Source organism: Eptatretus burgeri, chromosome 11, assembly GCF_056783735.1.
Source record: "Eptatretus burgeri isolate ZD-2024b chromosome 11, Ebu_testis_v1, whole genome shotgun sequence".
Taxonomy (NCBI): Eukaryota; Metazoa; Chordata; class Myxini; order Myxiniformes; family Myxinidae; genus Eptatretus; species Eptatretus burgeri.
In genome coordinates this window covers 26,154,440-26,176,901 of record NC_140971.1, presented here as the reverse complement: position 1 = coordinate 26,176,901, position 22,462 = coordinate 26,154,440, and the positions used below count along the sequence as shown (strand labels likewise).

The following is a 22,462-nucleotide window of genomic DNA, read 5'->3' as shown; positions in this document are numbered from 1 at the left end:
TTGCAGTACGGTCAGCTGTAAGATCTTAGACCTGTCGGTGAGCTGAGCAAGTTCTCAAAGTCTTTCGTTGTGTCAAGGCATACCTTTTTCTCAGGTACTTTCCAAGTATTTTCAGTTTATTTTAGAAGCTTAGTGAGCCATTTTAGGTATAGTAACAGCCCTGGTCTTGCACACATATTTCAGCATTCCCCGGTGTCTGCTGTTGCTGAAGTTTTCTGTGCATGTACGCACAGCAATCTGGGGTGGATTACGTCATTTTGAAAGTCTCGTATTAAAACAAAAGTGAATGAAGGAATGCAACATCCAATGAAAATGAAACCTATGAAGACCGGATTGAAATCCTTTCCAAAAGATATTGTGCTTCTTGAAGACTTCACTCGCACACAAATATCTCAAGGCCAAACTGCGTTAAGTCACAGTTGATCACTATGTACACCTGCTTACAGGGGAATTCACGCATTGCATTCATCCAAGCCCATCCCTCGGTGTACTGCAGTTAGAGCAGAGGGTAGTAGGCTCTTGACAGAGGAGTACGAAGTGAAGGCCCGCTGGGCCGGTTACTTTGAGCGGTTGTACCAGGCTGATCCACCAGCTGTCGAGTTGGACGTCAGGGGTGTTACAATCCCTGTTGCTGACCCTCCAATCAAGTGTGGCCCACCTTCGCTTGTGGAAACACAGGCTGCGGTGAACCGGTTGAAACGTGGCAAAGCTCCAGGGATCTGTGGCATCCATGCCGAACTTCTCAAGGCTGGTGGAAATGCTGCACTCGTGTCGTTGCATGCAGTTTTATGCTCTGTCTGGAACACAGGCATCATCCCAACTGATTGGAAGAGGGGCCTTGTTGTTCCTCCCTGGAAAGGGAAGGGTGATCGCCAAGACTGAAACAACTACCGAGGGGTGACGCTGCTCTCAGTGCCGGGCAAGGTCTTTGCTCGGATAATTCTTGAGCACCAGCGTCCAGAGCAGTCAGGCTTTACACCAAAGAGGTCAACGATTGACCGTATCCTTGCTCTTCGGGTCCTCACCGAACACAGACGAGAGTTTCGGCAGGGGCTGCTTGCATCCTATGTTGATCTCTGTAAAGCGTTCGATTCAGTGAATCGGGATGTCCTCTGGAGGATTCTTGGTCTTCGTGGGGTGCCACCAAAACTGATAGATCTGATGTCTGAACTCTACTCTGGTACTGAGAGAGTGAGTGCTGTGAAGTGTGGTGGTACCATCTCTGACTTATTTCCAGTTGTTACTGGTGTTCCTCATGGTGTGTACTGGCCCCCACACTTTTCAGCACTTGTATGGACTGGATTCTAGGGAGGATGTCGGAGAGATCAAGCTGCGGTGCATCGTTTGGGAATGTCAATATCTCGGACCTTGATTTTGCAGATGATGCAGTCATCTTTGCGGAGACTTTAGATATCCCTTTGGGGGCCCTCGAGGTGCTGAATGAGTAGTCGGAGCAGCTGGGATTATGGGTTTCCTGGGTCAAAACCAAAATCCAGGCTTTCAATGACATCTTGGGTGCTGCTATCCTGTCTGTGCCTGTTTGTGGTGAGGATGTTGACGTCATGGAGAGATTCACTTACCTTGGCAGTGATATTCATGTCTCTGCTGGCTGTGAGTCAGAGGTCAATAAACGTCTGGGTCGGGCCTGGGGAGTCATGGATTCACTGGATAATGGGGTGTGGTGCTGCCCGTACCTGTGCACGAGGACGAAAGTCCGAATCTTCAGGTCCTTGGTGCTTCCAGTCTTGCTCATTGGATGCGAGACTCTGAGCTCTGAGCAAGAATCTGAGACGGAGACAATTCCTTTGGTACCAGGTCTCTTCGGAGAATCCTTGACTATCGCTGGTCGGACTGTGTCCAATGAGCGGTTGCTGAGAGAGCCTCAAATGAGATTTGTTACCTCCATAGTCCGTGGGCGTCAGCTGCGGCTGTATGGACATGTGGCTCGTTTTCCTGACGCTGATCCTGCTCACCAGATTCTCTCAGCGAGGGAGTCTCGTGAGTGGAGGAGGCCAATGGGCCGACCACGTGCTTCGTGTTTGCAGCAGGTTGATCGGCATCTCAAGGAGATGGGGATGGGCCAGGCATCTGCCTGGGGGATGGCCAGACGGAGACCCCTGGAGTACCGGTGGAAAGTGGACGCAGCGACGCGCTGCTCTGGCGCATGCTCCCATACCTGACCTGATCAGTATGAGCTTATTATCGTTCAACCTGAGTACACCACAAGATGACATGCAGGTGGATATCATTTTCCTGCCCCACAGATTCTAAAAAAAAGCACATAATCCCAGCAATCTCCTCAAAGTTTTCAGATAATAATGTATCTTTTGCCAACAGTAGCTTTACATTTTGCCAACGTTATTGAAAAATAACAGTATATGAAATGCTAGGATCATGGAGAAGCTAATGGAAGAGTGGAGCAGGTTCACAGATTCGACAGAAGATCATAGGAGGAAAGCAACACAAGTACATCTCAAATGAGTGGATGAGTGGCAGAGAGGAAAGGGGATATGAGGGTGTCAGCGAGAGCAAAGGAGAAAGCAAGAGCTGATGATAGGCCGCACTATTGATAGAGTGGAGTGAGGGGTATGTGACAACAGACATTGGGAGTTTAGAATCGAGGAGGGTAACCAGATGTGGGATTGTGGAACCACATGTGTATCCTGGGCAGGAAGTGTGGGGAATAAAAAAATTTTGGTCGGGGGGGGGGGGGTGAGGTCGAGGAGGAGGAATGAGATGGCAGGAGCGAGGCCAGAAGTGAAGGGAGAGAAAACAGTCTACCAACCCCGTGCAGTCGGTGAGAAACAGACCATGGTAGTAAGCTTCCTCTGACATATCAGATATGCCAATAACACAGGGAGAGAGCATTGGACTTGAGTCTCCAAGGAAACAACATGTGAAAGAGACGTACCGGTACAAAGTGAGGAGACATTCGATGACATTTCAAAGAAAGGGTGCTGCTTTGTTCTCATCACCTACCCGACTTATCCACCAAGTTTTGTCATAATCCGTCCAAAAATTTTTGACATATCGTGGTATATATCGGTTTTGGACCTATCCCTCAATGGTGAAGATTCACTGAAAGTTTCTTTTTTTTAAAAATCATATCCGGATCTCTCCATTTTGAGAAAACAAACACTGGATTAACCTCTGAGTGGCTCAGAATGGTCTCATCTCTGTGAAGAATAACAGGCATCAGGCGGTCTTCGAATGCCAGTTTGGCGATACCATCTGCCCACGAAAGATTGTGACAGATTGTGAGGCCTTGGAGCTCTATAGGGACTGCACTTCAAGGGGTTGGCCACAGAAGTAGACCGAGGGGTTCAAAAGTAAATCCTTGCGGAAGAGACATTCCAGGTGGCTGACCAACGACGCAATATTAATTTTTTTCTCCCAACAAAACCAGACCATTTTTGACTTTATCAAAACCAAAACCAAGACCAGTTTTCTCTCCACCGAGGGAAAAAAAAAAAAATCCACAGCCAGATGAGGTTAACCCCATGTGAACAACCGTTTTGCTCTTCCTGTCCAATCCAAGATGTCTTCAAATATAAAACACCACAGTACCGCTACGGTACATGCAAGCGAGTGTAAATAGCCACCGAGATTATGATCACTATGATGAGAGAGGGGATGTAACAAGCAAGAACTGAAGAGAGAAACAGTGTGTTAGACTTCCAGACCACAAAACACTCAAAACTTGCACTGCAAACTCTGCTGACCATCTGTGCAGTTCAAACGGCCATCTTCAACAAGATCCTCCCAAAGGTCTCTTCCAGTGCCTTGGGGATCAAACTCTGTTCTGTGGGTCACCGTTAACCCAGCCTGTGGAGCAACAGTGTAGATAATGGCACACATGAGAATAGCCAAAGGTGAAATAAACCCCCCCCCCAAAAAAAAAGTGGTTTTGCCTGCACACAGTCAGAGTGTGCACACAATTATGTTACACTGTTACAGCAGTAGATAACACAATTTATTGGTTAATAACCATTTGAAACAAGGATTACACATATAAAGAGACACAGGAGGACATCATTTGGGTCATCATTCCTGTGCTTTAGCCATACTCCATTTACTTGTCTTCTCGTATGGTACCAACCCCATTTGTACTGTTAGCGCAATACAACTGGACATCATTTTCAGATCTACAACCAGGTAAATTGCAAATCAGGATAGCATGGGACTTTTAATTTAAAGGCAAATGGGTGAGTTGGCTTTAAATACCAATGGTTGGCATTTCAAAGTACAGTGTCCTCCACTGATGTCACAAGAATGGTCGTTATCCCACGCATGCGAAGCTAAAAGCAGGCAGGATTAAACAATTGGTTCACTTCTGTCCATCTACAAACGTCAGTTTATGATCAAGGAACAACATAATTTGAATTGAATGTTATATTTTGAACACGAATCCGAAAACAAACCTGCCATTTAGCAGTACTTTGGCTCTGAATTCATCCTGACCACACACGCGCAGAGAGCGAGATAATTGTTTTACTCTGTCTGCCTGTACTTTCAAACAAATTTAATACCATTCCAAACAGGAAGCTTCTTACTACATTAGGGACATCAAAAAGGACACATACAATCGGCACGTAAATAACTAATGCAACGTGTTAAATAATGTGGTGTTAAAGATGCTGCATCAATGGTGGTAAACTTCCGAAAAAAAAATTAATACAAGCTATAAAGTTTTTATTTTACATCAATTGAAAGATATACTGAAACACTGAAGAACACAACTAGCCTTTGTGACACTTTGAAAACCCTTCCGTTTAGTAGTACTTGGATAAAATATTACGCCATTTTATATTATCATGACCTTTCAAATTTGCCGCTCGAAGACCATTTAAACTTGCTGGGGTCGAGTCTACAACAAATGAACCATTGCCAAGTTTGAACAAGATTGTTAAATGCATGTCTGAGAAATGGTTGAGAACGTGTTCGATGCGGGGTATTTTTTTTACAACTAAAATGGCTGCCAGACTACCAGTTGGCCATCTTTGATCAGATTGCAAAAGAAAGTGAGTATGCCATCAGGTACTGCGATTGTGTCAAGATTGAGCAAAATCGGACCATGCACGTCTGAGAAATGGTCGGGGACACATTTAAGTAACAAAATGGCCACCAGTCGGTCATCTTGGATCTGATCTTGGGGGGGGGGGGGGAGGGGGGGGAAATGATGTGCATATGTAAGCCATCATTTCTTATGTGTGTGACAAGTTTGAACGACACTGGTAAGTGCACGTCCGAGAAATGGTTGAGGATGTGTTCAACACTGGGTTTTTGTTTTTAGAACTAAAATGTGCAAACCAGTCGGCCATCTTTCATTGATTGCACCGTTAAACAAAATGATGTGCATATGTACACCATCATATGTTGTCTTTGTGCCAAGTACGAATAAAATTGGACCATACATGTCCGAGATATGGTTGCGGACGCACACATGCACACGAAAACCGAGACCAAATCCATAAACCCCCGTTTCGGACCAAGTCCAGCGAGGGCTACTAAAACGCCTTCTGTAATGCCTTCCTCATTGCTGAAGATTGGCAATCAAAACCTTTCGTCTTCACTCCTTCCTGTCATGAGCTTCTCACCAGCAAAGTTCTGTTGATGAAAGTATCCGAAGTACCGAGCTTTCTTCCAATACCAGTCAGCAACAAATCACTTAATTTCCCTTCACTACAGAACAGATTAATTTGGTCTGTTTATGATATCCAAGGTACAACAACTAATAACAAATGGCTTTTTGAAAAACGCACTCCAAAATTCAACTGTAACTAATCAATTGCAGTACCGCATTGGTGCTGCCTTTCTAGACATTCAGTCCCAGACTGGTATAACTTCCTTGCATTTCAGCACAACAAATGGCTAAAAACAAAATGTCAACCCATGTGGTTTTGTCATCGATTAATGCTGTGTCAACCACAAACGGCTGATAACCAACCAACACATTAACCGGCTTTGAAAGGCAAAGGCGATAATTTCATGCCACCAAACTTCAAGTATATGACAAGTCTGAGGCAGATAGAACAAAGATAAATATACCTTGCATAAAATAAAGGGATTCCAACAATACCACAAGCACAGAACATTTAGGGCTGCTTTGTTCAGCAAACAAAAACACGCAACAATGTTCGCTCAGGCCACAACAACATAAAAATACATACAAACATCTGCACAGGACTGCACCCAAAAACAAACATTTCCACTCCAAAGACAGAAAAAAGAAAGCCAAAAAAAAAAAAGAAAGAATAAATACAGGTACAGTCAAATGTCTCATATTATGGTTAAAAAAAAAAAACAGGAGAAAGAGAAAGAGCACTCAGACATTGCAGAGCTTCGCCAGGACTTGTTTTGTGTGGTGTTTGTTTAGTGTAGTTTTGCATGGTATTTGTGCACTGGTGTATTACATAATTAATAACAGACATGACTAGAACTGCCACTTTATAACTTCTGGCAGTGATGACAGGGTACCAAGAGGTCCGACTTTGATTGGACACCTGACCCATGACGTTTTTTGATTATTATTCAATTGAATGTAGAATTGGATTAAAATAAATTCAATTCAAATCAAATGGAACACCAAATAGGTACACAGTCCTGCACTGGAGTCATCAGAAGAAACCCGAACAAGCAAAAAGAAAAGATGAAGTCATCAGGAGGAACGTGGATAGGATTCACATTTCAGCTACAACTCCTATACCCTGAAACCCGTCCAGGCACAGCCAAGTGAGCCTCATTCAAAAATAAAAATAATCAAAAAGAACCCATATTCAAAAATTTAAATAATTCTGGCTGTGAGACCATGTGTATGATCAGGTTGAAAAAAAAAAACAAAAAAAAAAAACGAAAAAAATAACGTATATTCCCCATCACAACTGGATCATAATTGTGAAGTTTCAGGTTAATTGATGAAGCGGTTCAAGAGAAATATATATTTTAAAGATTTTTGCTCAATCCAATATGGCTGCCAGACCATGTGACCTATCAATTATATATTCGTGAACACCTTGGTATCTCCAAGGCTTGGGGGAACATTTGTGTGAAGTTTTCCCTCGATTTGTCCAGCTGTCTGGAGAAGAAGATTGTTATAGGTTTTTGGATGAATCCAATATGGCTGCCAAACCATGTGACCTGCGACGTCATATGCATGGAAATTTTGTTCCTCATGGATAGGCGGTCATAAGTTTCACCTCAATCTGTTCAGCCATTTCAGAGAAGATTTTGGAAGGTTTAGAAATAATAATGACAACACCAATATGGTTGCCAAATCACACGAACAATAACGTCATTTTTTTTTTCTGGACACCAATTGATCCCGAGGTGACCCACAAAAATGTTCATACTGATCGGATGCAGCGTTCTACATTTGCAACTATGACATCATAAAAAAAAGATCACATTCCCCATGAGGAGTACTTGACATGTGCAAAGTTTCAATTTTTTCCTTGGTCCTTTCCATTTTTTCGGAGATAGAGGTCCAAAATTTTCTGCTTTTCCAACATGGCTACCACATCACGTGACCGATGACGTCACAATTATCATCAAAACATTCTACATGATTAGTCGCTCTTATGGTGAAAATTTTGTCTCAATCCGACAAGCGGTTGCAGAGAAAAACACTGAAGCTCCGTGCGGACAAACAGACAGACCCAAACGTAATACCCTCTCCTCTGGCGAGGGTAACAAGAAGGTTCCAGGTGTACAAACTTGCCTGACATCTGCTGGCGATGGCTATGCTGTATGGGTTCACCGCATGGCTGTGGTGTAGCAACACCCCAGACACCTGTAGTTCATTTTTCTTACTTTCAGGAACTATAAACGACTCATTCCAATGACCGTCATCGCTGTTACCTTGACCACCCGTCCCATTGGCCAACGTGAACATGATGGTCACCTCTGTGTCTTCATCACTTCTGTTATCCACCTCCCATGCAAAAACCACTGCTGGCAGACATGATTCCTGTAACGAGTCACATGGAGGTCAGTATTTTGAAAACAACCCTTGGTATCTGTCAGTCATAATCTGATGATGCTACAAATATTTATTTATTTGTTTGGTTATATCATTGGTCTAAGGCTGATAGATGAGCTTCTACACAAATCACATGCAGGACACAGTCATGAGAAAACATTACTGTACATTTACATCAATAATGAACCAAAATCTAATCGGCTTGTTCTCGTCACCTCACCAACTCATCCTCCTCTTTTGTCAACTCATCCACAACTTTTTGAAATATCATGCTATTCATAGTTTTACGCCCCATCTCTCAATGGTGAAGAATCACTGTCTGTGGTTGGGGGGGAGGAGGTGAAGTTTTGGTTGATGTATGCATGTCTATTTATTATTATTATTATGTACTGTTTGAATGGGAGTTGGACCATGAGTACGTCTAATAATTACGCATTAATGGTCTGTGAACATGTCTATCAATTAAATACAATTGGAATGTACCCCGCGTATTCGTGGTTCTGCATATTTGTGGTTCATAAAATGTGGCCTGCTTGTATATCTGTGGCCCTGTGCTTCGTGTATTCGCAGATTTTTATGCGATTTTTGATTTCGCTCATGAATCATGAACCGGGGAGAACCTATCCCCCTTTCACCTGGCTTTCAAACAATGCCCCGACATTCGCAGATTCGACATTCGCGGCACTTTTCAGGAATGTATCTCCTGCGAATGTCGGGGACTGACAGTACATTTTAGACCCCGCTACCCCTTAGACCCTTCAGACATTCACACCTTTCAAACATTTAGACCATTTTTGACCTTCACACTTGAAGAACTTAGTCCCCTGTGATCTTTAGACCGAATAGACCCTTTTAAACCATATCTACTATTGGAGACCATATCTACAAAGGGTGGAGGAGCTCCTTGTGAGCCAACGGCCATCCATATCTAGTGCCCAACTGTGTCTGCGGACGTCCTCCTGCAGTTGGGTTACTTCTTATTAGGAGGTTGGTGGCAGGATTTGCACTCCGGCCACCGTAAAACGCTTCATTCCGCAAAACGCAAAAACGCAAAAAAATCTGAAAACACACTCCGTGGGAGTACCTCCTGTGCAGCTTCCCTTCGCAGGGCAGCTCACCGGATGACGGGATTGGGGCAAAGCCTTCGGGACCCCCAATCTTTGATAGGAGGGAAACCACGGGGTAACATCCCTGGGTCAGATTGCGGGAGAGTGTGTCGGAGTGGTGCTGAGGTGTCGTCCACCAGACGGTGGTCTCCTTGGGTTAACCTGAGGCGGTCCCTTCGGGTGGGTGCCTGGAATGTCCTATCCCTAAGAGAGGATGATCACCTGTCTCTGTTATCATCTGAGCTCAAGCGTTTGGACATCGGGATTGCAGCTCTCTCTGAGGTTCGGAGACCGGATTGCGGCGAGATAATGGTGGGTGGTTACACCTACTATGGGTCTGGTCGCTCTGATGGTTACCATACCCAAGGAGTTGCTGTAGCTGTGTCCAATAAGCTGACCCCAATGATAATTGAGGTAACACCGGTCAACGAGCGTATTATGAGATTAAGGATTCGTCACTCCTTAGGTGTCATTTGCCTGGTTAGGGTTAGTCTATGCTCAATTAAAGTCTATGCTCCGACTGAGGCGAGTGATCTCACCGTGAAGGATGCATTCTACGCCACACTCGAGTCTGTGGTTGATCAGTGCCCCAGACGAGATACACTTCTAGTCTTGGGGGATTTCAATGCATCGACTGGAACTGATAGGGATGGTTATGAGGTGTGTGTTGGTCCCCATGGGTCAGGAACTATGAACCAGAATAGCACTAAGTTCCTTGACTTTGCAAGAAGTCATGGACTTAGGGTGGCTGGTTCATGGTTTCAGCGCCCGCAAGCTCATCGCTGGACTTGGTATTCCAACGCTGGCGGTGTGGCAAAGGAGATTGACCATGTCCTCATTGACGGTCGTTGGAGGATGATCCAGAACTGCAGGGTCTACCGGAGTGCTCAGTTCCTCAATACTGACCACAGGCTTGTTGTAGCAACTCTAAAGCTGCACCTTAAATCCTGGAGAATGGTACCATCCCAGCCTAGGCTGGATGTTGCCAAGCTCAGGGATGAGAGAGTAGCTGAGGAGTTTGCGAACAGGCTGAGTGGACACTTGGGGGGTCTGGGTGCTTTGGGGGGTCCTGAAGAGTTGTGGAGCACCTTCAAGACCACCGTCCTTGATGTTGCCGGTGGATGCCTTGGAGTTCACCGCAGGGCAAAGAAGAATTTTGTCTCTCAAGGGACACTGGATACCATTGACCAGAGTCGCAGGGCCAGGCTGAATGGCAGAGCTGAGCTGTACAGGGAGCTGAGGCGTAAAGCTGTACGTGCACTGAGGGTGGACAAGGAGGCCTATGTGCGAGGAATCTGTGAGGGGGTAGAGCATCACCTGTGGACAGGTGATTCTCGTCCCGCTTACAGGGGAATTCGCGCATTACGTTCATCCAAGCCCATCCCTCGGAGCACTGCAGTTAGAGCAGAGAGTGGTAGGCTCTTGACAGAGGAGTCTGAAGTGAAGGCCCGCTGGGCCGGTTACTTTGAGCGGTTGTACCAGGCTGATCCCCCAGCTGTAACACCCTTGACGTCCAACTCGACAATCCCTGTTGCTGACCCTCGAATCAACTGTGGTCCACCATCGCTTGTGGAAACACGGGCTGCGGTGAACCAGTTGAAACGGGGCAAAGCTCCAGGGATCTGTGGCATCCATGCCGAACTTCTCAAGGCTGGTGGAAATGCTGCACTCGTGTCATTGCATGCAGTTTTGTGCTCTGCCTGGAACACAGGCATCATCCCAACTGACTGGAAGAGGGGTCTTTTTGTTCCTCTCTGGAAAGGGAAGGGTGATCGCCAAGACTGCAACAACTACCGAGGGGTGACGCTGCTCTCAGTGCCGGGCAAGGTCTTTGCTCGGATAATTCTTGATAGGGTTCGCCACCATCTGCTTGAGCACCAGCGTCCAGATCAGTCAGGCTTTACACCAAAGAGGTCAACGATTGACCGTATCCTTGCACTTCGTGTCCTCGCCGAACGCAGACGAGAGTTTCGGCAGGGGCTGCTTGCAGCCTATGTTGATCTCTGTAAAGCGTTCGATTCAGTGAATCGGGATGCCCTCTGGAGGATTCTTGGTCTTCGTGGGGTGCCACCGAAACTGATCGATCTGATGTCTGAACTCTACTCTGGTACTGAGAGTACTGTGAAGTGTGGTGGTGCCATCTCTGACTTATTTCCAGTTGTTACTGGAGTTCGTCAGGGATGTGTACTTGCCCCCACACTTTTCAGCACTTGTATGGACTGGATTTTTGGGAGGATGTCGGAGAGATCAAGTTGCGGTGCATCGTTTGGCAATGTCAAGATCTCAGACCTTGATTTTGCAGATGATGCAGTCATCTTTGCGGAGACTTTAGACATCCTCTTGGGGGCCCTCGAGGTGCTGAATGAGGAGTCGGAGCCGTTGGGATTACGGGTTTCTTGGGTCAAAACTAAGATCCAGGCTTTCGGTGACATCTTGGATGCTGCTGTCCTGTCTGTGTCTGTTTGTGGTGAGGATGTTGAGGTCGTGGATAGATTCACTTACCTTGGCAGTGATATTCATGTTTCCGCAGGTTGTGAGCCGGAGGTCAATAGACGTCTGGGTCGGGCCTGGGGAGTCATGGATTCACTGGATCATGGGGTGTGGCGCTGCCGGTACCTGTGCGGGAGGACGAAAGTCCGAGTCTTCAGGTCCTTGGTACTTCCAGTCTTGCTCTATGGGTGCGAGACTTGGACTTTGACCAAGGATCTGAGACGGAGACTTAATTCCTTTGGTACCAGGTCTCTTCGGAGAATCCTTGGCTATCGCTGGTCGGATTTTGTGTCCAACGAGCGGTTGCTGAGAGAGACTCGGATGAGATTTGTTACCTGCATAGTCCGTGAACGTCAGCTGCGGCTGTATGGACATGTGGCTCGTTTTCCTGACGCTGATCCTGCTCACCAGATTCTCTCAGCGAGGGAGTCTCATGAGTGGAGGAGGCCAGTGGGCCGACCACGTGCCTCGTGGTTGCAGCAGGTTGACCATCATCTCAAGGAGATGGGGATGGGCCTGGCATCTGCCTGGGGGATGGCCAGACGGAGGCCCCTGGAGTACCGGCGGAAAGTGGATGCAGCGACGCGCTGTTCTAGCACATGCTCCCATACCTGACCTGACCTACTATTGGAACGTACCCTTCACACCACTTTATATGCACACCACACAACCATCTCCAGAATCTTCTTGCAATATACATTGTATACTTTTTTTCAACAAGTAACACACAATCTCCACCCAGGTACTCTGCCAGTACCAGTATAAAGCAAGCAATCACAGAGATATATTTCATCCTGTCAAAAATTAATGTATGTATTCATGTACAACAATGCAAATGCTTCACAAAGTGGAAATTGATTCAGTCAAACACCAATGTGTGTGTGTGTGTGTGTGTGTGTGTGTGTGTGTGTGTGTGTGTGTGTGTGTGTGTGTGTGTGTGTGTGTGTGTGTGTGTGTGTGTGTGTGTGTGTGTGTGTGTGTGTGTGTGTGTGTGTCCTCCACAACTCTAAAACCATAAAACCTAGCAGCCTGAAGCTTTGCATGCACACGAAGAAAACTCCAAGGGAGTGCATGACTGAAAATTTGGTGTTTGGGTTAATTAAAACATCCCTTTTGAAGATAATTAAAGGCCTTATTTAATTATATCCTTTATCCAGGCATCATCCTCGGTCAGCCCCAGAGTCAGCCTTCTGTCAGCTTGCTGGGGTCTTAATTCGCCATTTTGTTTGGCTTGCTCAACAATGCCTTGACTTGGAACAGGCCACAACGGTTTATTCACAATAAAACATCTCATGAATTTATTCTTCACTTTCCTCACTCATATCATCGAATGCCTGATCATTATACCTACAAATTGCTGGATACATCGCAATGTTTATAAACACCCGGAGATGCCAGTGTTCACGGCTTTATTTCATTTCTGCATGCGATGAACTCTAGAATCTCTTAATCTTAAGGAGCTGACCAGAGTGTGAAACAATGTGAAAATTGGACAAATGAACACTTTTTTTTTTCTTTTATTGTCAGAACTGCTGCTATAAGGTCAATTACACAGTTTAAATTTTGAAATTCGGCTCAGGTTAAGAGATTCTAGAGCTTATCGCATTTCAGCTGAAATGCTTAGAAATGTTCAGAGAGTTGTGGGTCGCACATCGTTTGATACTCCGGATGTGTCCAGATGGTGTACATAGTATGACTGGTAGAAAATTTATTTCAGACATTATTTTGTTTCCATCTTAACTGTTTTTTCATGCAGAATCACTTTGATGAGACAGTATGAATCGTAATTCATGCTCCTATACATGTCTCCTTTCCCCTCACACTATGATTACCTCTCCCAAACCCCTTCTCACATCATCCCAAACCCCCTTCCCCCTCAATCACCATAAAAATGAAAGTCTCTGGACAATTACAAGCATCACAGCTGAAATACGATAAGCTCTAGAATCTCTTAACCTGAACCAAATGAAAAAATTTAAACTGCGGAATTGAACTTAGCAGCAGTTCCAACTGCTTAAAAAAAAAAAAAATTTAAAAAACCTTTTGCTTGTCCAATTCGCACATCATTTGATACTCTGAACATCTCTGGGTGGTGCTGAGTATGACCCAGCCTGCTGTTCCTTATCAACCATTTCACTGGAGTGCTTGCTTAAGTGTTTAATGGTGTTGGGTGGATTGATTCCAAAGTACTCGATTCCAACCATGGAATCGAAACATGAACCAGAATCGACGTCGATTCCGAGCAATTCCTACTTCATAGAAAGAAGCGTTTTTTCGTGGAATTTTTTTGTTTGTTCCTGTTGGGCATGTTCTGGTTATACATCGTCTTGTAATGTATCAATTGAAAAGCGTGCCGATTGCTTTGCTGATGGCCAGGTAGGCAATACATCGACTGGTAAAGTTTTGACATGTCGTTCAAAGGGTCCAGAAGTGCGGTTTGGAACTATTTTGGGAAGGTTAAAGACAGTCCAAAAGTTGCATGTTCACTTTGTTCAATTGACATTGATGATCACTGTAATACGTCCAATAAGCTAAAACATTTGAAAACCAAACACCAGAGAGAGTACCTATTGGTAACTGTTGATAATGAGGATTCAAATAAATCAAAGTCTGCAACAGCAACAAGTTTGCTTTCACAATCAATGAATGAAAGCACTTTCACACAGGAATACTGCCTTCCTTTCCCCCACCCCTCCTCGCTCTCCCCACTCCCCCTCACCTCTCTCGCTCTTTCCTATCCTCCTCCTTACTCTCCCAGCGAAGTGACAGGTGATATTTAGTCGTAAACAAATAAAATAAATAAATCTCCCCCATCTGCAAAAAAAAGAAAACGAAATAAAATAAAGAAATAAAATAACTTGCAACAGCACCATTTTTTTAGCACTTGAGTGTCGTTCGTTTTGAGTGAGAAAGCTGGGAAGACCTCGACCCGACCTTGACCGGGTCTCTCGGGTCCTGTCTGCAGCCCTGATCCCCGCCTCGGACTCGGCTCTACTCGACCCGGGCTCCTTCGCAGACATGGTCTCCACGCGTGCGTGGAGCATTTACAGGATATTCCTTATCCTCAGATTTACAGGATAGAATCCTCATTCTCAACAGCACTTGCAACAACAGCATTTACAGGATATTCAAAATCAATTATTTACTACATTCTACAAAGTTCTAATTTATTCCACAAAGCATGCCACTAGTTGCCCATGCAAATTAACAAAAAGATACAGAAAAAAAAAAGGTTCAGTACTGAAAGGGAATGGTACACAATGACATTCGAAAATGCTCCATGCCCTGCTGACATCTGGGCGAGTGAGACATATGGTGCAATAAAAACTGTGCGCAAAGAGACAAATGTGCGCACTCGCTCGATAGTAAACTAGTTATCTGCAATCGGCGGTTTATGGGTGTGCTGCGAAAGTGCAAAAAGCAAGTCAAACGTGGTTTATTAAACTGAAAGTAGATTAATTAAAAACTCTGCCAAATGCCCTTTCTAGTGAAGTGCAAATTAGATTTTGAAAAATAAATCAAGAAAAAAGAAAAAAAAAATAAAAAAAATAAAAAAAAAAGGGAAACCATTTGTTGAAAATCCATTCATACCTATCTTGTTGGATTGTATGGCTTGTACCTGTCTAAATAGTCCGTGAACAAGTCCAACTTGCACGAATGCAAGCCTACAAGTACTACTTATTCAACGACCTTAATTATTCAGACATTGTGGGGTCCCAATATCTTTAATGTCCACCCACTAATACTAGCAGACGAGACACACAACTTATGTCCATCTGAGGGAAGACACACTGTGTGTTGTGAAAGTGCCTGCATGCAAAGCACAAATCCACCGGTTTATAGTTGTGTCCAGACCTGAACCCAGATTACACAACTCAAAGATGAGCGCACTACTTCTGCACCATCCTGTCGGACTAATGTACACCTATACGTAAACTGGGCAAAACAGATTTGAAACTGGTACAAAGTGTTTAAAATATAATATTAAAATCTCGCAATGGACAACTGTTTAATCTTATGAGAATCAGTTGGGTCCCATTGGGTTCGTGAAAGAAAACTCATTGCAACATCGCTGCGTACATTTTCTCAACAAGCTATTGTGGAATGCCAGTGTGAGTGCTAGTGTCAAATTTTAAAAAGCAGGGCAAGAATACTAACTCAAACATTTTAGGACTCAATAATCATCACCTGGTAATCATGTGGTATGATGGGAGAAACCTGTCGGCAAGTGAGAGTGATATTCTGGCCAGGCAGTTCATAAACGTGCCAGGCTCGTGGGTACAGTGCATGGTAGAAGGCACAATGGCCAGGTAAAGCCCATTTCCAGGCCTGCAACGTATTTGGGGTCTCCACAGAGAGAACCTGTTGATACACCGTTTGCCCAGCCCTGCGTAGACATACTGTAAACTGGGAAAGGCAAAAGAAAAAAATAGAAAAGAAAAGATGATAAATCAAGCCATTTTGTTCATGAGCAAATATGCATAATGTTGCGGGCCCGGGTCCGGTGGCGAGAATGACCACGAGGTGGGGGAAGTTACGTCGTCTCCCACCAGACTCCCGGATTTGTAGGCTGTCGCTCACGGATAATTCCGTGACGCGGCGGGTCGCTGAACCGACCGTGGATGCAGAGATGCCAACTTTTGGAAATCAGAATTAGGGAGGATTTGCAACCGACACCAAATAATGTGCGCAAAGCGCACATCTCGAGCGCGGAGCGCTCGACCCTTGCGGCGGGGTCCAGGGCCCGCCTTCGGGCCCTGGAAGCTCTGGGGTTCTAGACGCTCTCTAGTGCCCTCTGAGCCTATTTTGGAGCATTTAACATGTTAAGAATTCCCACTTTTTGAACAAAAAAAGGGGAAAATTGTGCACTTTTTAATGTTACATGTATGTTAATATTAGTAAGTTAGGGGACAATCAAAGATTAACAAAAAGCACAAAAGAAGCAATATTTTTCTTACCTTACTGGCTGGTACTACTGCTGCTTGCTTTTTCCATGGCAGCTTTGCTGAGTGACAGCTGTGTGGCTCTTTTAGCCCTTCTGATTATGTCTTTGCTGTATTCTCTCTGGTAGCAAGGGGTGCTATGAGCTAGTTTTTCAATTAAGAGAGCTTCCAGGGTTTTGACACTCAAATTGGGACGAAATTCAGTATGATTCTTCCGTACAAGACTGAGCGCCCGCTCACATGATGCGTTCGAATGAGGAATGACCAAGATTCCCTTCATCACTTTGCTCAAATTAGGATACTTCTTGGCACCAGTGCAGGGATCTGTGAGCTGTGAAATCCGATGCCACTGCTCATCCACACTCACTGTCTCAGTAGCAATTGTAGCTATGGAGGCGTCTGCCTGGTAGTGAGCGAATTCACTCTCAAGACTGTCTATGTCACTATCACCGCCACTGAACAGACAGGGGAATTTCTTGATGAAAAACTCCACACAGTCAAACCCCACTTCTTGGTGTAGCTTAACATCCAGCACCTGAGCATGCTTGGCTAATTCATCACCTAGCGGCCAGGTTTTGAAGATGTAATTGCAGGCTTTCACATAATATGAGCGAACTGCACTGAAGAAACCTTGGATGTCTGACTCACTCAGAGTGAAGGTGGATTTCTTGAGACTCCTTTGTTCCCTTATATACAGTTTGGCATCGTTCCCAATCATGAGGTCCTCATCATTCTTCTGATGATTTCTGTCAGAGAAGGGTACATTTACCAGAGCAACCGATGACACCGATGGTTTCAAAAACCGTACGAAGATATCTTTCAGAAGACCATTCAATTCTCCGTGCAGGAGATGAATACAGGGTTCGTCTCTTTGGAGCAGAAGATTCCCCTTCTCAAAAAGCTTGTTAGCATATCGAAGGAAGAAACAATAGAGTTTTGTTTGTGGAGACAAGAACATCCTGTTGACACGTTTTTCTCTAGATTCCTGCACAGTGTTTGAGGAAGATGCGCTTTTAGTTGTAGAACTCGTAGTACACTTAGCCGCAGGGCGATCACACTTGCGTTTACTGCCAGCAGAAGAGGTCAGACTCGTAGTACCAGATCCAATTTTACGTTTGAGGAGAGAGCTTGAGGTAGGTGCAGCCAAGGAAGAAGACCTCTGATTAGAAGGTTTTGCTGAGCTTCTATCAAGTGATTTGGCAAAAGCAGAACTTAACTTGGGTCCTTCTTTGCCTGTAGATGGGACTATCACAGTCTTTCTCGACTCTGAAGGGATCTGCTTTGTAGATGAACGTGATGAAGGGCCGGTGATGCTACCTGCTCTCAGCATTGGTTTTGGTGCTGTCCCTGCTGTCTTCTTCGCAGCAGATACTGCAGTGGTAGTGGTGAATGCTGCTCCACTAGTGCTTGATCCTGCAGTGCCAGTACTGGCAGTAGATACAGTGCCGTCCTTCTTGCTCGTTGTTAGAGTCTTGGCTACAGTTGGTTGCATTTTTCTTCGTACCTCTTCTTTGAAGAAGAGGCGAAGTGGCTCCCACTGTTCAATCAGCCTGTCTAGGCACTGACCAAGTGACAGCCACCTTGTTGCGACATGCTTCAGAATCTTGTGTGTCGGGGCATCACAGAGTTCTTGCAGTGCTTTCACTCCTTTGACGCGTTTACTACTTTTGTCCAAGTAGTAGTAAATATCGATGAGAAAGTCATCTAATTCAATGGGTAAGGCCTGAGCCGCCTTCTTGGCCGTATTGTGCATCATATGGCAAGGGCATCCCATGATGTAGCACTCTGGATTTTGTTTGTGGATATAAGCAGCGACTCCTTTGTGCTTGCCCACCATGACAGAGGCATTATCAGCACAAAAGGAAACACAATTTCCCCACGGAATTTTCCTGTCACTGAACTCATGATCAAGCAGTTTGAAAATGTTTTCTCCAGTGGAATCTTGTTTGCACGCAGGCAAACTTAGCAAACCTTGCTTCACAATCCCAGCACTGTTGTCATAGTACGAAATCAGGACAGGATATAGCTGGGCCTCACCACTGTCATTGCTACCGTCTGTAGCTAGGCTAAATGGAGCTAGTCTAGCAATATCGGCAATAGATGAAGCAGTAACATTTGACAACTCACCAATTATTGCTGAAGTTTTTGTTCTTGCACATCCATACTTTGAAGCAACTTTTGAATCTGGAAACATCTTTTGAAATAGAGGTCCAGCATGATCTGAGACTGATATGGGCAAGTTATGTTCCACAATAAATCCACTAAAGAGAAGTTCCGCTCGGGTAACATCCTCTTCCTCGCTTGTCCCTTGTTTGGTGAAATAATTCAGAAGTGTACCGGTACTCGTGCTCGAAGATCTCTCCTTTGCAATGTCTGTGTGCCGTTTGCGTCCAACGTGCTTCCGAATATCATCGCGAACTCCGTGCTCAACTGAAATATCAACGCTGCATACCTGTACAATACGCATGATGAATTCCTCTTTCAGACTTTCGAATACATGGGTATTGGAGACTGTATTCGGTCTTGTACTTCTGAGACCATTTCTTGGTCTTCGTAAGCTTCTTTTCTGCCATTTCGTAATCAACATCGAGGGCTTGAAGCATCGGTAACTTCGAAGTCGATGTTCCACAGCTGCAGCGCGACTCGTAGAACTCTAGCGGCTGTTAAACACCGCACGGTGGTCGCGACCGCCGGGCTGGTACGGGGCCCAGCTGCATGCAGTGAGCGTATCGCATGCATATACACTGTGCATACATACCGCATGCACTGTATTGCACACATACCGCATGCACTAAATCTCAGTGCATGATCGCATAAGCGAGATCCAGACCCAATGTTTCGCTGCTCCTCATTTGAATTTGCAATTTTTTACATACAATTTGGTAGCAGCGAACGTTATGGAGTTACCACATGCTATACGTAGCAGACGATGCTTTTCATTCAATTCTCATACTAGTACATTCTGATTAGTGAACAGTGCAAAAATATCAAAATTTCGGGAGGATAAGGATAGTGATCGTAAGGGCGGGAGTTTGGGTGAATTTTCGGAAGCCTCCCGATGAAATCGGGAGGGTTGGCATTGCTGTGGATGCCAATACCGCAACCGTGTGGCGTAGGGTCTTTTTGTTTAGAACCAATTTACCGAATTAACGACGCGGTTTCGACTATCAGGGAACCACGCCCTCGATACGCCTTGCCCGATCCGGATCACTCCACCAACTACCAACTCCACCAACCACCTTTCCGGATCGGATGCAGCCGAGTGGAACTACCAAGAACGTACCGGCTAGAATGAACAGCATATCGGGAATAAAGACCCGGCTAAACTCAGATCCGAACCATGCTGGACCAATGAAGGAAAAGACGAAAACGAACTGGGAACATTTCTACAATCATTTATTTACAATCAAGTTACAAAAGAAGGACACAGAGCAGACTTACGTGGGAATAAAACAGGCAAGATTTACAATGATCAAATAAAAACACATGCAATTCTACTTAAAGATGGCGCCACACACTCAGATGAAAATAAACCCAGATGTATGGCAAAGGACCTTTGTAGCCTGAAGGGGGGGGGGAGTGAGCTGAGGTCGCAGTTCTTTCGGGTACCTGAACATTGGAGGGAAGGGATGCTCCGTGGTGCGGCACCTGTCAATGGTCATGCGGCTCGGTCCACAGCCGCACGCGTGGAGACCGTGTCTGCGAAGGAGCCTGGGTCGAGTAGAGCGGAGTCAGAGGTGGGGATCAGGGCTGCAGACAGGACCCATCGAGAGACCCGGTCAAGGTCGGGTCGAGGTCTTCCCAGCTCTCTCACACTCAAAACGAATGACCCCCAAAGAGCGCAACCACTCCACGACCTTCCTCCTTTCTTTCGCTACCAGCCGACGAACTGTCCCACTCCAACGCTCTTCACTCCAATGCTCCGCTCAAGACGACTCACTTTCCAGCTCACCAGCCCACTCTGAATGAAAGGTGTCGTAATTTATAGATCTCCCTCAGCTGGGAGGGACCTTGGTGAAGCCGACGTCACTGTTCGCCCTGATTGGACGGGGCTTCCATGGGGCCGCCCTTTCTGGGTGCAATTTCGGCCATACCGGGAAGCCCGCCCACTCCACGTGTCAGGACTCGCCAAAAAGGTACTGCACAAAGATTCTGGCTCGGAAAGCAAGTCGCCGGTTAGGCGAGTAGGCGAACATGCGCTTGTTCAGCCCATGTGAGAGTAGCAAGCGAGAGGAAGGTGCGAGCAGGCAGAGGGTACCGTGGGTCATCATGGATGGGATATAATGATTTATTAATCTAACTAAAAAAAACATCGCAACGCCCCCTAGTGTCTTCCCACTACACACAAGGTAGGAATCTATCTGCACCTATACTTAATGGCATAACTAACTTCGTGACAACTGTATGTTTGTATGCATACGGTTCCGAGAACCGTAACAATACCTTACATTAATCACTTTGCTATCCCTGGGCCTTTTCTTCCATGAAACATTTAAATACTTAATGCCATGGCACCTGTAATACCTAATGGAATATGATAGGCACTGTACAGACAGGTACATGCCCGAAATTGTCAGGCGTTGAAAGCCATTGAATGAAATGGAAGTTCAAAAATAAATAAATAAAATAAAAATACAGGCAACAATAGTCATGTAGTTCCTGGTCTGCTTTACTTGAGAGTATATATTTTATAATACAAAAAGACTGCACAAAAGACAAGTGTGCAGCTAATAATGTTATAAACATACAAGGTTCAACATGCAGCTGGAAACCACGAGACGTTGCAAGCTAGACTGGATTCAGCAAGAAGTGAACAAAGAAACGGTGTAAATAAAGAACAAGTCAAAAATCCAATCTGGTTTGGGATTGACTAGTAAGACCATCAGATTTTGCAAATACCTGGAAATGAAATGCAATAAAAATGCAAGTAATAAGTCAGATGACTTTTGGTGCAAAACATGAGAACAATGGGATTTGGAAAGAAATGTGCGTGTGTGTGTGTGTGTGTGTGTGTGTGTGTGTGTGTGTGTGTGTGTGTGTGTGTGTGTGTGTGTGTGTGTGTGTGTGTGTGTGTGTGTGTGTGTGTGTGTGTGTGTGTGTGTGTGTGTGTGTGTGTGTGTGTGTGTGTGTATATATATATATATATATATATATATATATATATATATATATATATATATATATATATATATATATATATATATCCAGATCAAAAACATTCGACTGGAAGAGCAGGATAATGAAGTTTGACAGCAAGCTAACATGATCTCAACTTCTCTAAATCTTCCATCATGCAATAAGCAAATCTCCTTCAATCCGATTTGTAAATGTACAATCACAGATTTATGTTTTTTTTTTTTAATTGCACATCTTTGACCATCATGAGTTTCTCATTCTTACAACCTTTGTCTTAAAGAATGCCAATGTTGAGTTTGAATTTCTTGGTGAAAAACAAACAGGACATTCAAACTAAAAAAAATGTTGGCACTAATTTAGCAGAAGCAGTGCAAAGTACAAATTTCATTGTTTTGGCACCTCTTGCCAAATTACACAAACACAATAGATTACCGGTGCCTGATCGAGGGTAACGTTCTCTCATTCTCCAAGGCTCGCAACAAGTGCATGTCGATTGTAAGGCAAGCCAGAAAACATCATCTTGCAAATCTCAAGGCCAGACTCTGCAATGAGTCTCCTTCCTCCAAATTCAAGTGCACCTTGTGAAGTAAATCTCTGGTGTTTGCTCCCCCTTCAATCCCATCTCCCATCTCAAACCTGAGCCTCGTCCTGGTGGAGGAGTTGCTCTCTTCATCAAACACTCTAATCCTCACTCTCCATGCACTGCCCTCACTCCCCTACACCCCCAGGAATACCTCTGGCTACGGATTCCCCTCCACTCCCACCTCATGTTCATATGTGTACTGTACCGTCCACCGAACAGTGATGAC

The 22,462-nt window shown here is 45.0% G+C and overlaps 1 protein-coding gene across 6 annotated transcripts in view; it reads right to left on the bottom strand.

The window, feature by feature from the left end:
• The window catches only part of GBA2 (glucosylceramidase beta 2), a 103,735-nt gene that overhangs the window by 55,802 nt on the left and 25,471 nt on the right, over window positions 1-22,462 (bottom strand). For 5 of the 6 annotated variants that reach the window (XR_015049156.1, XM_085845654.1, XM_085845656.1 and 2 more), the window contains 3 exons: window positions 15,763-15,981; window positions 7,718-7,966; window positions 3,723-3,825 (listed from right to left, as the gene is read on the bottom strand). Coding sequence is in view for 5 of the 6 variants with exons in the window: in XM_085845654.1 (XP_085701780.1) it covers window positions 3,723-3,825; window positions 7,718-7,966; window positions 15,763-15,981 (571 nt within the window). In the remaining variant the exon portion in view is untranslated. The remainder of the gene's footprint in view (window positions 1-3,722; window positions 3,826-7,717; window positions 7,967-15,762; window positions 15,982-22,462) is intronic. The other variant, XM_085845658.1, reaches the window with a different exon arrangement.